Source organism: Xiphophorus couchianus, chromosome 11 (assembly GCF_001444195.1).
Source record: "Xiphophorus couchianus chromosome 11, X_couchianus-1.0, whole genome shotgun sequence".
Classification (NCBI taxonomy): Eukaryota; Metazoa; Chordata; class Actinopteri; order Cyprinodontiformes; family Poeciliidae; genus Xiphophorus; species Xiphophorus couchianus.
Genome location: NC_040238.1, coordinates 2,362,772 through 2,379,930, shown reverse-complemented (window position 1 = coordinate 2,379,930; position 17,159 = coordinate 2,362,772). Strand labels below are relative to the sequence as shown.

The window sequence follows — 17,159 nt, the reverse complement described above, 5'->3', positions numbered from 1 at the left end:
GAAGCATTTACAATGTAATGTAAGAGAACCTAGAGGGAGCGTTACCTAGTTGTGTTAAGTAGTCAGTTGATAAAGGTTGTTGCCCTGGGAGGATATGAGCACATAATATTGAAATGTAGCTAGTTTGTTAGTTGTTCCCTGAATAGGTTTTCTAATTCTTTTTTGCAGGTGCCCTCAATGGGGAAATGGCTCCCCCATGTGGTGAGTTGTCCTTTGCTTGCTACTGAGTATTTAGGCCATGTTATGTGCTTTTTACAGGATAGCATTGCAAAGTATTCCACTTCCCAGTCTTAGATTATTTCTTATTTCTAATTAGCTGGTTGACAGGAGAGGAAAAGGCTCAGTCTGTTACAATGGCCACATCTCTAACCATCTGGGAAAGTTACGTTGAAGGTTCTCCAAATAGTCCCCAATTGTTGGTTTTTACACGGTTGTGACTTTATATAACTATCAAGAAACATTCCTGGTGAAAAGAAACACTTCTGTTTTGATGAGACTTCTTGATAATGGAATATATAATATATTTCAATGCAGCTCCAGTTAACTGCCTGAGAATATAATGTACAGAAAAAGTTGATTTTCTTGACTGCAGACCAAAGTTTTGTTAATTGAGTGAGAGAATCTGCAACCAATGACTTGACCGGGATTCAGTCAAATGCTCGAATCTAGATCCAAATATAAAGTATTTCTATAAAAAGTATAAAATATTTAGTAGGTCACTTTTATCTACTAAAAGCAGCAAATTGAAAAAACTGTTTTTTTCCCTACCTTTCATAGGTCACTTTTACCTGCTAGGTAACCTACAAAAAGCAGAAATCTTTTTTTTTTTTTTTAATTTTATATTCACATAATTTATGTATTCTTGTATTGTATAATCAGCATTTTACAATTTGAACTCCCCGCAACATTTCTCCCCATAATAGAGGTTAATCTTATTTTTGTTTGTTTTAAACTCATTTAATTAATTTGCTTCTTGACAGCCTAATGGGTGACTAAACATTAAATATGTTTCATGAAGCAGACAGATTGAGGTCTGTGGATTGAAAGGTGGTTAGGGTTGATCAAATGGGATCAACCAAGCCTGACTTTCAATGTCTTTGTTCAGGCTAAATTTGGTCATGACCTGTGTGCTTAAAAAGTAACATTTTCCATACCTTTTTTCTACAGAGAAAGAAATGTTCAAACTTTAATAAAATCACAGCACATAGAAAGGATCCACAGGGTTTGCAGGGTATATTTTATAAACTGAACAGATGCACAACATGAAACTACCACACAAATGCATACACTCTTATCGTTAGACCAATCTGAAATACAAGTAAGAAAATTGTCCTGTTAATAACCTTCCTAAGGTCTGTTCTTAAAGGCAGTCAGTGAGCAGCTACAGAAGATTTTCCTTCTGACCAACTATTCCCTTCAGCAGTTAGAAGTAAACCAATGGAAAAATCCCAACTATTGGCTTGATTCATTGCTTCTGTTGTCCTGCACCTTCTCTCCATGTCATATTCATGGCACAGGTGTCCACTTGGACAGTAACAACATTTTCTTCTAATGGTTAGCGGTGTGGTGAGCCTCAGTCTTCCATCCAGACTAATTTCTTGTGGATACATGAGCAGATGGAGACCAGACTGGCAGTATGAGTCTCTGGCTTCCACATAACCAGCCACAGGAGTTATCACTTGAGAAAAAGGCCAAAAGTGGCTGCAGTGTTGCTAAAAGCTACAGACACACGGTTGCATGCAGACAGAAAGGTGAGGGGTCAGAATGCTTCTTGTGCTTCTACACCTGTGGGGAATCTGATCGTAGCTTTAAACGGATGGTTTAACAGTGCCGTACATGTAGGAGTAAAGTGAGTAACAGTCCCAAAACTCTGGCCTTAAAGCAGCAGCAGCAGCAGAAAACTTCAGTCTGGTGAGGTTTTATTTATACCACCTTCCAGCTCTGGTGCTGCAGCCATCAGCAGAAACACTGCCGACTCCCTTTGGTGACTTCTTCGGAGGAATGGACCATGTTGGGAACAAATCCACTTTTTACTCCTTCCCAGCCATCTTGGATCTGGATGTCCCCACTTCGGACCAGCTCAAATATTTCCCTTGTCAAATCTACAAACGCCTGAAAAAAAAAGAAATCTTCAGTGAGAATTAAATTAAATTTAGCTTAACTTCCAATAAATTTGGTTAATGGGAATGCATAGGACAATTACTTCTTAATTTACTTCTCAAGTTCCTTAATAAATTAAATTATAGTTTAAAAATTGCATTTTGTTTTTGTAATTTGCTTGATTATCTGAAACATTTCCATATGACAATAAAGCCTAAATAGGAGACATTTTTGATGGTGCAGATACTTTTAAACATCACTGTATGTTCAGACCTTCTCCACATTAATAGCATCCCGTGCCGAAGTCTCCACATAACGCATCCCATAGGCCCCTGCCAGCTTCTCCGCCTCATGCTGGGTCACCTGACGCTGGGCCTCTAGGTCACACTTGTGGCCGACGAGCAGGAAGACGATGCTGTGTGGCTGGACGTGACTTCGCGCCTCCTCCAGCCAGTTATGGACGTTCTGGAAGGAGCGGCGGTTCGTGATGTCAAAGAGCAAAAGGCCGCCCACGGAGTTACGGTAGTAGGCTCTGGTAATGGACCTGGACAGGAGAAAAACATGGGATTAATCAGTTTGTAATTAATTTGTTGCTACATACATAACATGCTATGTCTTGCAAAAGGCTTTTAATTGTTCCCACATTTTATCACACTACAACCAAATGTCGAGTTGGATTTTATTGGTATTATCTGAAATAGAGCAACACAAACAAATTCTGGCAAATAGAAAATATGGAGATAAAATGAATTCCACTGCATATGTTGTTAAGGGAAATAATCTGAACTGGAATCTTCAAATCCATCAAGAATCAAGACGTGGAAAGTCGTGGGACGAGTCAGAAATCTGAAACAGTAAGAACAGTCTTTCTTCTTCATAAACTGAATCTGTGTTTTCTAACTTGTTTCACATTACAGTAAACATGAAACAAAGAGATAAACCGATCAGAATTAGAAAAAGATCAGGCTCTGCTAACATATATAGAAAATAAATTTTGGAATTAAGGGAATATAATAAAGGAGCTTTACGAGAGCAAAACGAATGTGGCAAACAAGACAGGAGCTGAACACTGGACCTGCAAGGAACAATAAAAACATGAAATAACAAATGGGATGAATGGGAAAAATGAGCAGGGAGTAAAATTTGTGCAGTCTTGTTTATACATCATGAGGCTGACAAAAAGAGAAACTTGAAGCGGTGAGTACAATATTGTCTGCACCTGAACCTCTCTTGTCCTGCAGTGTCCCAGATCTGAAGTTTGATCCTTTTTCCCGGCTCGATCTCCACCAGGCGAGAGAAGAAATCCACGCCCACAGTGGGGTCTGACACCTGGGCGAAGCGGCCCTCTGTGAACCTCCGGATCAGACATGACTTGCCCACTGTGGAGTCTCCGATGACGATCAGACGGAACTGGTAAAGCCATATTGTCTCCATGACTCATGTGAGTTTAATCTGTCGCAGAGAAAGATGTTGGAATGGAAGAGAGAAGCTAAATCTCACACTAATAAAATTAACTTTAAATTGTTTATTTTTTCAGATCAGTTCATTGGTTAAGTTTGTACATTTCTATACACACTCCTTTGCACAATTTCTCAAACTCATTGCACTTATACTACTTTTTGTTACACTATCGGCACTTTAATGTTTTATTTTAGATTTTATGTGGTATACCAACTGCGAAGCAGAAGAAAAATGGAAACATGACCTTTGAAATATTTTTAAAATAAAAATCTTAAAAACCACATTGTGCTTTGGTATTCAGCCTTCTTTACTCTGACGTCCAAAAATAAAATCCAGTGTAGCCACCTGACTTTTGAAGTCACCTTATTACTATAAATCAACTGTGTTTTATTAATGTTGATTTATAAATCTATTCTGTGAAAACCTCAGAGGTTTATTAGAAAACATTGCAGAACAACATGGTAAAAACTCAAGATAAAAAGTGTTTTTGTCAAGACGCTTAAAACAGCAACAGTCCAAACATCTCACAGAATACTGTTGAATAAAACATCTGAACATGAAAAGAGCGTGGCACAACTGGAAACATCAAGACACAGCAGTTCATGCTGAGAGATAATCAGTAAAACAACCGAGATATCCATGGTAACGCTGGAGGAGCTGCATAACTCAGGTGAAAAATACAAATGTTGACAAGACAACTATAAGTTATGAGCTCCACAAATTTCACCTTAATGGGAAAGTGGAAAAAGGAAAGTCTTAAGATGTCCAGTTTATAGTTTGTCATACATCATATATTGAGAGAAGACCAAAATTGAAATTTCAGACATACATGCAAAACTTTATTTGTGGGTTAAAGCACCGTCCCTACAGTCCAATATGGTGGAGGCAGTATCATACTGAGGATATGCTTCTTCAGCAGGAACAGAGAAAGATGTAGAGGTGATAGGAAGATGGAAGGAGATAAATGTAATACAATCCTGGAAGAAACTCTGCTGCAAGCTGGAGAGAATGTTCACCTTCCCACAGGACAATGACATTCCTGCCAGAGTTAAAGAGAAATGGTGTAGATCAGAGCATATTTATGCGTTAGAATGACTCCATCAAATTTAAAGTCTAAATTCTATTGAAAACAGGACGGTCTTCTTCAAATGTGGCTAAATTTGAGCCAGTTTGCAAAGAAGAATAAACAAAAAAATTGTGCAAATGTGTTAAAAGCTGGTTGAGACAAAGACCCAAAAGACATTAACAAAGTAGTTATACATGTCAACTCAGTACATCATAGTTCTGCACTGCTTCATATTGGTTTACGACATACAATCTAAAAAATGTGGACATGTTCAATGAACACTAACATCTTTGCAAAGCTCTAAAAAACCCCAAAGCAAATGGTTCTAAAAGTAACGAAAATCTAATTTCTTCTTTTAAGCAGTTCATCTGTTTAAAAAGCATGAAATAAATCAGTTTAAGCCCCTGTATGTGTTGATTATATTATAATTCTTGGTTTAGAAAAAATATTATAATAAGCTCAAATCATCTCAGCCCTGTGCAAGTGATTCACAGTGGGGTGATCTAATTTGAGGAGATAAAAGGGAGGGGGAGGGCACTCCTCTCCAACTCAATAAACAGTGGTGTAGTCAGCCCCCATGTGGATTATAGAGTAGCTGGTAGGGAGCAATAACACTCAATGAGACGTTGGAGCAAGCCATGTAAGCTTTCAGTGAAGAAATACATGCAGAATATAACATGTTGTTACCCAGATCCTTAAAATAAACAAAGCTGTTTTATCCATTAGGCCTTCCCTAAATTATCCCAGGAGTATTTTTATTCTACATATTTAAGATTATATATAAATACCTGGAGATGATGGCCTACCTTGGTTCTGAGCTCAGCAGCAGTAAAAAACAAGCTCCATGTTGATGACTGTGTCTTCTGTAAATGACCCCTGAGGCTTTCGGTAGCTTCTTACAGGAACAACCCCCAAAAGACGCAACACATGAACCCGTCCAGATCACGGTTTCAAACGTGCAGAATGTAGCTGCTCGGCGCGCAGAGCAGCTAGTGAAGCTAGTGATGGGAGCTGCTGATATTTCCGTGTGATCATCCGAAATGGCAGCAGGACACAGCACCACCACCAGCAGCAGCGGCAGCATCACGCACAAACACCTCTTCCTCGCCCTCATCAGCACCAGTACCGTAACTACACCGACAACAGCGCAGCGACAAACTATCAAGATGCTGCATTTATGCACTGGAGAAACAGAACGGCGTGAGGTCCAGTTTTATTTAACTTCATCACTGCGTGCAAAGAATGATGTTTAGATAACCACCGACTTTTGCAACTTAGTTTTACATATTGAAGCCCAATGTAAAAACAAACATAACCGGATAATTAATCTTTAATGTTTGTGCACAAAAATTAAATACCACACATTCCTACTTTAAACAGTGTATATTTCCTGTTTATTCCTATTTGAACTGTTTGCACCGTGTGTTGGTGTCGCAACTGTAGGGTTTTACTAACAGTCCTACTGTTGGTATTGGTATTGTTCGTAACGGATTAAGTTATAACTGAGAATGAAGTGGAATGTCACCAGAAAATGTATGAAAATTCACTCAATTTCTACAATTAAATAGTTTCCGTTTTCATGACATGATGAAATTATATGTACACAACTACTGGCTAACTTCACTAAAAACAGTGTAGATTTACTTAAGTACTCAGGTAAGTCAATCGTGACGCTTTCATGAAAGAGAAGTGAGGCTGAAGGCGATATTTCCTAGCAGTACTTGAAGTAACCATTTACTTTCACTAACACAGATGTTAGACACGGACTTAAAATATAATGTTGTGACGGCACTGCTTGCAGCAGACTGCAACGCTTCGTTTCCTTGCAGCGTGGACTGATGTAACCTTCCTAGTTCGTATTTTGACAACAAAGCAGACGATGCATTCAGGTACTGTAGGGATAGAATGTCGTAATGCACAAACAGGGACACACAATTCATGGTTGGCAAAAACATTATTTCATATTTTAGGCTTAAAAACGTAAAAGAAAAAAGTTTGAAATAAATCCTTTGACATAACATAGACAAAGGATTTGCCTATAACTTGACAAATCAAGCCCCACCTTGGTGAAAAAATGTGTAGATGTTAGAATTTCTATTATATATAGACTATATAAATAAAATTGTTATTATTCCCCCTAATAATTGTTATATTGGGGGTCGGGGAGAGGGAACCCGAAAGACTGAAGAAAAGAATCTGATTGAGCCCTAGATTTACGAGCTGCTCTTAAATGCACCATCAACCCGTCTTAGTCGGCTGTTAGACACGCGTTCAAACTGTTATAATAGGTTGGCCTTAAAATGATCAGCTCAGACCGTCAGCGCTGTTTTTCCTGCAGACCGAACTGATGTGATGTTTTGTTCGTAATTTGACAGGAAAAAAAACAGCAACTTTCCGTGACTTTTTGTCACCAACATCAAGTTTTTCAACATCTTATTGTGTATTTATTTATTTATTTCCCCCTTTTTTTTGTCGTTTTTGCCGAGCTGCAGGCATGCAGCAGGAGCTCCTTTTCAAAGTCCTGGTTGTCGGGGATCTTGGTGTCGGAAAAACGTCTATTATCAAGCGGTACGTTCATCAGATCTTCTCCCAGCACTACAGAACCACCATCGGGGTTGACTTCGCGCTGAAAGTTCTGCAGTGGGACAGTGACACTGTGATCCGGCTGCAGCTGTGGGACATAGCAGGTCTGCCTCAGCTTTGTACACCAAAAAAGAATAAAAGCAATCTTTTGAGCTGATATTTTAAAAATAATTTAAGAGCAAGTACTTACAAACTGGAAAGTGCTTTAACGTGGTTGTTTTGTTTGTGACTGTGTCAGAAATTGGAACAATAAAAAATACTTCCCCAATGAGTCAGTCTGCCAATATCAATCAATAATATCAATCGCATGACGGTAGCTACCATAAAATAAATGGGCTCGCTCACACACACACACACACACACACACCCACACACACACACACACACACACACACACACACACACACACACACACACACACTCAGATATTTGTGGAGTTGAGCTGATTTGCTGTTCTTTTGTCCCAGGACAGGAGCGGTACGGGAACATGACCCGTGTCTACTACAGGGAGGCGGTGGGAGCACTGGTGGTGTTTGACGTGACGAGGGCCTCCACGTTTGAGGCTGTGCTGAAGTGGAAGGATGACCTAGATGCTAAGGTGAGTCAAACTCAGTTTTAGGATTAGGGATTTTGTGTCCTTTTCTGATCACTCTGTGTCTCTCTCAATCTGTGACCTTACAAAAACAGTGACCTTTCCTGGTAATTCAGATGCTATAGAAACACTAAATCTGTGAATGTAATTGAATGTGATCATGCAGTGATACAGATATCTGTAGTTGTGTGTCATCAGCATAGAAGTAACTTTCTGTGCTAGATGTTGAATAAAACGGATTGAAAATGGAGCCTTGAGGAATCAGATATATCATTGCTGTTGGATAAATTGTATTTTTAGTAATTATCAAATATTCGTTGTATTATGTAGCCTTGTAGTTACATTTAGATAATGTTTCTGTGTGTTCATTAATTCTGATTTCTTCCTAATCCCTCCTTGGAAGAGGGAGGTGACAGATATTCTCAGCAGGACTCCCTGTGAAATGGAGGTGTTAGTTGTTCCTGGCTGAGTTTTACAACCCTAGAGGAAACTCTGCTTTGTTCTTTGTGCTACAAAGCCGTTGCTTTGAAGCTATACAACGTGTCCCTTTCGACGCCATGCTTGGAGGCTTTGAAGATATACAACGTGTCCCATTCGACGCCGTGCCTGGAGCAAGAAGGATTTAGATTGTAGATAACATGTGTTTAGTTAATGATTGTTATTTAGCACTGCAACTAAAATGCTTTGACCCCACCCTTTTAGAGTTGCAGTGCTCTCTGTGATAGGGTTCCTAAAATCAATAAGACAGAGGAGCGGGAGATGTGTTTTTCAGAGCGGTAGGAGATTTGTAACTGAAAGCACATCTCTGTCCGTTCTCCTCGCGAGAAACAAAGAATCTAACTCTCTTGTCTTTCCTGTGTTTGTTTAAATTGTCTCTAATAGGTATTTAGACCTGACAATTGCCAATTGATTCAAAGTAAAGCTGATCCGGTGATTAAGATTTGAACTAGTTTTCCACTGAACAAGATATTCACACACTTTTCCAGTCAACCAATTAGTACATTATAGCCAACTATGCCACTCTTACGATTCAGTAACACCAGCACAGAAGTTTTAGGTGCATTCCTTTTAAGCTGTATGTCATTTAAAATCTTTACCAGTGCAGTATCAATGCTGTGATATGGTCAAATCCCCTGATTGGAAAGCATTTTTAATTAAAAGGCTGTAAATTTGTAATGGACTTTGGTCAAGAGATGACAAAGTACATGTAGTGAGAAATGTTGTAATATCTCATAATCTAAGCTAGGGGGCGCAGGCAAGCCTTGAATAAAAGTGGCCTGAAGGTGGAGCCTTGTGAAACTGCATGTCATCTTTGTCTGCTTAGATTACAATTACCAGTTTAAACAAAGTTGTTTTGTATGGTTGTAAAAATCCAAAAGTTCAAAAGATACTCATACAGGTGGATGAGTATTTTGGCCTTGACTTTGAAATAAACAATCACAGTGTTTTTGCATGTTCTCATTAAAATATTAGATATAAAATAGCAGCTGATGCAGATATAATGTGAGGTTCTTTTTATCTTTATCTTTCCTCAGGTGACTCTGAACTATGGGAGACCAATTCCGGCTGTTCTGCTTGCCAACAAGTCAGACCAAATAACGTGTCAGCTGCCCAAACTGGACTTCTTCTGCAGGGAGAACGGGTTTGTTGGCTGGTTTGAGACTTCTGCAAAGGTAACATCACTTACAAAATCAGAACAGCAGCATCCAGACCCATGATCCTGATTTTTAATGCAGAAGTGCACTATTGCTATTAAGGCAACAGCACCTGACTATAAAATCAAAAGATTTGCTTGAAACACAAATTACTTTCTCAGTTTTTAAGAGAGAAACTGAAGAAAAGTGTAGCATGAAGTCCAGGCTTCTGGTTTTTTCCCTTTCTGGCTCAATGTGTCTAAAGAATTACATCACATCAGAGTAAAAGTCAGAGAAAACATTTCAGTTGAAGAATCCGTAAACTCTGCAGACAGCTCAGTGAGATCAGGACAGAAACATCCACTGCGGGTTCACAGCAGGATCCTGAGGTGAGCACAGAAACCTGACTGAAAGACATCACAGCTGATGGTCATTGTTAAGAAGACAGTTCACTGTTAAAACCCAATAATGTCACTGGCAAATAAATAACTCTGGGCTGTGTATGCTCTCGAACAGCTGGAAAAAACATTTTTGACTTAGCAGTAGCACAAGATGAAAATGTAACACATCCAGGTTTTGAAAATCTACACATTTTATTCTGAATTATTCTAAAAACCTAACTGCAAATTCACCAAATACTTTTCTTTGAACCTCTATAATCCAACTTATGGTGTTACTAAATCCAGTAAAAATAAACTTTTTTGTAGCATTCTGCTCATTTATGATGCAAAATAAGTTGAGAAGAACATTTCTTTACAAATGCTTGTGTGTTCTGACCATCAGGAAAACACAAACATTGATGAGGCAGTGCGCTGTTTGGTGGAGCACATCATGAACAACGAGGAGAGCTCAGTGTCAGAGCGAGAGCCCACCTCCATCCTTCTGTCGGGATATGCCAGCACCGCAAGGAGTCCTTTAAACTGTTCTTCATGTTTAAAATAATCACATAACATCAGTGAAGAAAGATCTGAAAGAACAGTTCCTTTTATAAGTTACATGTAGTAAGTAAGAACATTATTTAAAGCTGTGCTCACACTCCAATATAGTGGAGTAAATAAAGTGGAGCACAAACAGCAAGAGAGATTTGTTTTTTATGGTTTTATTTTTTGTTATTTAACTAACTAGAAAAATGTAAACACATAAAATGTGAACATCCTCAGAGAGATTGACCTTATATTTAGTTTGTGAGCCATGTGTCACAGACAATGTGTGTTCATGGTTTGAATATTTGTATTGGTTTCTGCAATTAACACAATAAATGTCAGCCTGGTCATGAAGCAGTCATTCTATTTTGTGTTTTAGATTTCTGTGTCCCTGAAAATAAAAAGAAGTCTTATATACAAATACACATTTTTAAAACATATATATGTTTAACTAGCTAGAAAGATGAAAAAAAGTGATTATTTCAAATAATTACCTTCTCTGAACATTTTACAGCAAGGCACTTCTGCAACATTCTTTGGAGAAAAAATTCAGACCTCCGTTGTGGATGGAGGACAGGTGTGGCTTGATTCAACCCAGAAACGTCAGATCACACGTGGTTAGATGAGTGCAGCCAGGTGTAACGGCTGCAGCAGGTTCACCACACCCTGCAGCAGAGCTAAGGCTCAAGAGGAAGGTATTTTAAAAACTAACTTTAATCTGTTCAGGTAAAAATGTCTAATTAGGAACATTTTAATATATCTTATTACTGGAACCGCATCGGAAAAGAAAAACAATTAAGAATTTCTCAGTCAGATTTTTTGTGTGTTTTTGATATTTGAATGTGTCCCAATTATCTCAGTGCTGCAGTCTCTGTTTATCTTGACAAAGGTAGATATCTTGTCCCTGCAGGACCTTCTGCAGGACAGCCTTTTCCCTCTATGAAGCTGCAATCCTGTGTGCAATATTAGAAACAGTTATCCGCTGCTTGAATCGTCCTTGTGTTCTTCTATTCAGCAGAGAAAAATTTACAACAATCCCCTAAGATCAAAATAAAAATAGAGGTAATTGTGGTTTCCGTGTCTAGTCAGTGACATCTTCAGTCCAAAGAAAATACAAACATCCTTGGAGAGGCGAGTTTTTGCTGCAGACATAACAGCAAACTATGCCAGAGCTGACTTGCTGTCAAACTGTTGCACCATTGTTGTTGTAAGTTGTTGTTTACAACCACAAAATCAATATCTTCCCAAATCTGAGTCTTTTCTTTCTTTCTTTAAAATCAGCAAAGAGAACCTGTCTGCTTTCGTGCCAGCGTGTTTTGACTGTTATTTAAAATTCAGTGTTTTCTATTACATGTTGCTTTGGATTTTACTTCACACCCAGTAATGAGCTCCTGGATCAATTTGTAAAATTACAAATGTGTGTCTCTATTCTTTGTGGAGATGCCAAAGAAAAATAATCCTTGTTTTTGTGTCTTTTGTGTTTTTAGGATCTCTCCATAAATCACAAGATGCTTCAATAAAATCTCACAAAACAGGATAAAGTGTGAGAGCTTAAAGATCGTCCGCAACCATATATTTTTAATTATTGTCAATCCTAGACATAAAAAACACCTCCAAGATCAATAGGTAGTTAAACACCTGAAAAAAACAATTCACTTTTATATCTAATGCTATGAAGAAAACCCAGAGAGACCTTGGAGAGCGTGTATGCTAAATGAAACTTTTATGATGGAAAAAAGATGAAAAAAATATTTTTTATTGCATGGACTTAACGGGGCTTCATCTCTGTGGTCAGAAGATATTAAGGGCCTCTGAGCCTCAGCGACAAATAGGCTGAACTGAGAAAACATAATTATGCTGAAGGGATTCCAACTCACACTGGGTTTGAGACTCACCCAAACCAATTTCATGCCAAATAAAAAGAAGAGTCAGAGCTTCTCTTTTATTAAAAACAACCCAACCAGATGTTCATGAAGGACAGGATGTGAACATCTAACTTCTCTCATATACTAGCATAAGCACTGGTCCTTTAACTTAACATAACATACAAAAGAGTTGAGCTGAGCAAAACCTACAAAAAATCATATCACAATTTACAAATTCATGTTATGATTTGATCCACTTGATTTTCTATTACCTAATAACATATTTAGATATTACTTATATTTAGATATAACAAACAAAGCAAGGGGTACTTTCTATTGAAGACAAAAACATATAAACACCAAGGTAAGGCAGCAATACCTGTGCCAACATAGAAAACAGACAAAGCACATGATAGAAACAATGTGCCGGTACCTTCTGTCTGAGGGAAAAACAAAAAGTACACCTTTGGTCAAGTGCTGGTCTGAGACCGAGACTGGTCAGGTGTAATTTCTCTGCAGTGCTCCAGACCGTTTTACAGTTTCAGTCAGACAAACTGAAAAATACCAGAATGAATTGCAACAAAAAGAAATTCTCCTTCGCATGATATCTTTGAATTTCCATACAACACCTTTCAAATTAAGCTGCTAGTTAAGGGGACACACACTGTAAAAACAATTAAAACAAATGACTAATCTAAATGATAACAATATGTTGGCATGGATATATCACAACTTAAAGCGACAGACGCTCCTTAACTATAAAGGTGGGGCTTGTTCTGATAATGGATTTGTATTTAGATTTGTCTTGAGGCATCAGTGCTCAGCAAGGTGACCACAGCAGATAATTGCCTCATCAACTGGGTTCTGCTTTAAGATGCCCTCCCCAGACCCGAGAAGTTGCCCAATCGCCCTCGTCTCCCTCTCCGTCACCTGATTCACGTGCTGCCATTTTACACACAGGTTTGACTGACATAATAATAATTGAGGGGGGGATACGAATTGGCCTATCGGTAACCTTTAAGAGAGAAATACTCCCCTTTTTTCAGTGCGCAGACTGAAAGAGACTGAGGTTGGTGCAGCCGGCGCGGGGTGCTGTGGGGATCAGAGAGGTGTTTGCGCTCGGATCGCTTTGATTCTGGAGGAGAAACCGGGTCAAGAAGAGGGAGACTGCTGGGAAGGAAAGGACAATGCTGTTTCGTGTCGTTTCGTCGCTCACAGTGGATGCCACGCAGATTTTACTACTAATCACCGTCCGTTTTTAGATTAGGGACATTTCGGATTCGGCGTTGGCACGGACGCACCCTGCCACCGGCATCCCAGCCTTTGGGCAGCATCTATTTCAGGGATCGCTCACTGTGCACTGGCTACACTGCATGCCAGCAAGCTCTTTATGCAGATTTCTACCTACATTCGTCGTTTTGCCTGAATGTGACTGTCCTCTGTCATTTTTTACATGATTTTTTTGGCCGCCGCATGAATTCTCCCACCGGATCCTCGTCGGTGTACTCTGCTGCTTCTCTCCTCCTCCTCCTCCTCCTCCTCCTCCTCCTCCTCCTCCTCCTCCTCTTCCTCCTCTTCTTCCTGACTCTCACAGAGGGCACTACCCTCCTCCCTACCACTAAAGACATTTTGATCATCCTCCCCAGCTCCCCCCACCCGGACTCGACCATCACCACCACCAACACCACCACTACCACCTCCTCCGCCACCTCCTCTTCTTCCTCCTCCTCTTCCTCCTCCTCCTCCACTGTAACATGTCGGGACAGTCTTTGACGGACCGGATCGCCGCCGCGCAGCACAGCATGACCGGCTCTGCCATCAGCAAAGCCGTCTGCAAGGCCACGACGCATGAAGTCAGCGGACCCAAGAAGAAACACCTTGACTGTAGGTTGAAAGCATGCCATCACTGCTCCTAGCTGCTGTAGCTCATAGAATAGCCTGCATGCACCTTTTCTCTCTCGCTCTCTCACAAAGGACAGTCTGTACAAACAGCATTCGGCCGGGTTATGTTTGCAACCTGTTTTTATTAGAAATAAGTATTTGCGTCTGGGATGTGCGGGGGCCAAAAGCGCGCACGCAACAATGAGCTTGAGCATCATCAGCGCAAGATTTAAATAAAGGGGCGAGGGAGCAGGGCACTATCTGGGCATGTCATTCTGGGGAAATAGGCCACTCTGGAATGGGCTAATCACATTGCAACCAGCCGCTCTATATTGTGGGCCTATCCATTATTAACGCCACTATCAGCAGCAGCAGCAGCGTGCATGCAGCACTAGGCTACATTCCCCTGGAGTCACTTCAGTACATAATGTGCATTATCGTGCAGCATCACCAAACATCTTCCTCTTCATTTCCACAACCGCGCATTCAAGTTCACTGTTGCGTCCTCAGGGGTTTCATCATTAATGAATGTCCTGCTGTCAGTCCTGAACGCACAATAGCTTCACTTCTGCTGTTGGTTACAAAAAGAGGCGTTAGAGAGCAGAAATACTGATTGTTTATTACCTTAAAATGAAAACACGAGATTTTTATTATGAAACTTAGCTAACAGTGATTCTTGAGAAGTGGGACAAAATGGGTTTAAATTTTCCCAGAATTTTTTAAAAATTATTCCTCAGTCTATGTATACAAATATCTCATGTAATGTTTTAGAATAATGCCTGATTTTTTTACGTTCTTTTTTTGTCTGACGGTGTTGACAAAAGCTTGGGACAAATTTCAATTGAGTTGGAAAATATATTAAAATGATTTTTAATTCAATTTATTGATACTTTTATAATTATTTATTTGAATATTTATACTTCATTGTCATAATATATTATCTCAGTATTCCTTTAATTGTTTTAAACTATTATAATGTATTGAGTTCTGCTCCGGGAAAAGGGATTTTACAGACACCATCCACCTACCACAATGTTTAAAATAAAAAATACTCAGAAAAGAGAAGGAAAACATACATTGTTGTTGCTCACATGGCCCAGTTAGTTTAGTCAGATATTTGAAAAAATTATATTTTGTGCATGTTTTATTCAAATTTGTGCTTTATCCATAGGACCTGTTTTATCCCTCTTCTCAAGAATCACTGCTAAAACATACTAAGACTTCCTTTATAAAATGTGTAACACATAGGTAATAAATCTGTTTTTAATGAATCTGTGAATACTTTATGAACTGTTAATATTGTGGAATAGAGGGCAGCCAACGACCAATATTTTACCACTCCTCAAAATCTCCTGTAGCCTTTTAAAAACCGCTCAATAATGCTTCACAAAGGCTGAATATATATCAGTTCATGGTTTCACAAGCCCTTTATTGGGATAGTCCTATAATTTTATGATATGACTGCTTATATAAATGGCTTGGAAATTGTTCATAAACCATTTAATGAAGCTATTAATCATAAACCATTAATACTGAGCTATAACACATTATTTATTAGAAACATTTAGAAGTACAAAAGATTCTTTGACTAATAAATAGTTAACCAGTTATCAAATAAGCTATGAATGTCTCATAATTGATTATTACAGACTTGTACATTATTTAAAGGGTGAGAGTGAAGTTAAAAGTGACCAATGCCCCATATAATATATAATAGCTGCATAGTCATGGTTTATAGTGTCAACAACTTAGTTAACATACTTACCACTTTAAAATATGGCTATTAGAATGGCTAACAAATGGTTAATAAACCAGATAGATAGATAGATAGATAGATAGATAGATAGATAGATAGATAGATAGATAGATAGATAGATAGATAGATAGATAGATAGATAGATAGATAGATAGATAGATAGAGTTGTATTCTAACCAAAAAGTACAAATTTAGGTGTCAAAATAAAACAATAAGAACATGTTGAATGTATTTCAGCAGCTTTTAAAAAATACATCAAAGTAGTTAGACCTTGTTTTCTTTTCTTATTAAATGTTTCTGTGTAAATACTGTGATATCTTAGTATTTTCCAAGAACTTTACTGTATATCAACCATGCATACTCTACATATAGTGCTTTTCACAACTCTGTCAATCGAAACGTCTCTGAGGTTTTACCAGTCTGTATATGATGTCGAACCAGAGAGGATCAAAAACAACCAAAGCTCCTAAAAAAACCAGAATAGCCTTTTGATTTAGTGCTGAAACAAAAGATGCAATCAGATAGAAACTTCAGCATCATCAGCCACTCTTTGTTTCAGCCTTATTTACATCAAAGGAGGGCCCATTATGATTGAGTTGGCAGTGAATAAATTATAGAAATTATACTTGTATTTTTGGGGGCTTTTTAGTTTTTGGTACCCTGCAGGCCACGGCGCCCTGGGCAGAAAGCCATGTCACCCACTGCACATAGATTGCCTGATTGACTGTGGCTTCCCCTGCATGTACGTTTTACCAGTGATTGTAATTAGGTTAGGTGGCCTTTTCAAGTTTTTTTTTTTTTTTTTTTTTACAATCACTTGACGTAATCGATAGAGAGCACATCCAATCAACGCAGTTGAGGGTCGGACAGACTGATAAAAAAAGAGAGAAAGTGAACAAAAAGAGTGAGATGGCTAATCTGGAGGAAAATGTGGATAAATCAGCCGGAGAGACACCACGAGGCAAGTATCCAAACAGCCTGCGAGTCAGTCATCCAGCTGCATGCCCAGCCAGTCAGCCGGCAACTCTGGCAGCGCATTACTCAGTCATGTCCACAGCAGAGACACTGGGAATTGTGGGTCCCTTTAGGGAGGTTTGCCACCGGGCGTTGTGACATCTGTATTACTTTGCCCCTATTTAAATACAAAAAAACAAAGAAAGAAAAACAAAAACTCATTAGACTGACTGAAAATCATCAAAAAGCACTGGCGCAACAATAAGTAATTACTGATTGTTTGATTTAATCACTGCCTCGCACAAACTAATTATGAAGGTTTTAAGTGGACTGTGTTTTTTGGG

General features: G+C 38.9%; 3 protein-coding genes across 5 annotated transcripts in view; 2 read left to right on the top strand and 1 right to left on the bottom strand.

Moving 5' to 3' along the window:
* Nucleotides 1-1,216: 1,216 nt before the first annotated feature.
* LOC114153796 (ras-related protein Rab-39B-like) lies at nt 1,217-5,721 on the bottom strand. The gene is made up of 4 exons (XM_028032564.1): nt 5,434-5,721; nt 3,320-3,552; nt 2,374-2,644; nt 1,217-2,112 (listed from the first exon to the last, which is right to left on the bottom strand). Exons 2-4 carry the CDS (start codon nt 3,532-3,534, stop codon nt 1,957-1,959), a joined length of 642 nt encoding a protein of 213 aa, XP_027888365.1. The 5' UTR covers nt 3,535-3,552; nt 5,434-5,721; the 3' UTR covers nt 1,217-1,956.
* A 1,145-nt stretch (nt 5,722-6,866) lies between these two features.
* rab38c (RAB38c, member of RAS oncogene family) lies at nt 6,867-10,713 on the top strand. Its single transcript, XM_028032565.1, has 4 exons — nt 6,867-7,314; nt 7,678-7,808; nt 9,338-9,475; nt 10,220-10,713. Exons 1-4 carry the CDS (start codon nt 7,122-7,124, stop codon nt 10,376-10,378), a joined length of 621 nt encoding a protein of 206 aa, XP_027888366.1. The 5' UTR covers nt 6,867-7,121; the 3' UTR covers nt 10,379-10,713.
* A 2,490-nt stretch (nt 10,714-13,203) lies between these two features.
* The window catches only part of LOC114153275 (phosphatidylinositol-binding clathrin assembly protein-like), a 33,202-nt gene continuing 29,246 nt past the window's right edge, over nt 13,204-17,159 (top strand). For 2 of the 3 annotated variants that reach the window (XM_028031684.1, XM_028031683.1), the window contains exon 1: nt 13,979-14,108. In XM_028031684.1, coding sequence (XP_027887485.1) covers nt 13,979-14,108 — 130 coding nt within the window. Of the gene's footprint in view, nt 14,109-17,159 lie in introns of all 3 variants that reach the window. The other variant, XM_028031682.1, reaches the window with a different exon arrangement.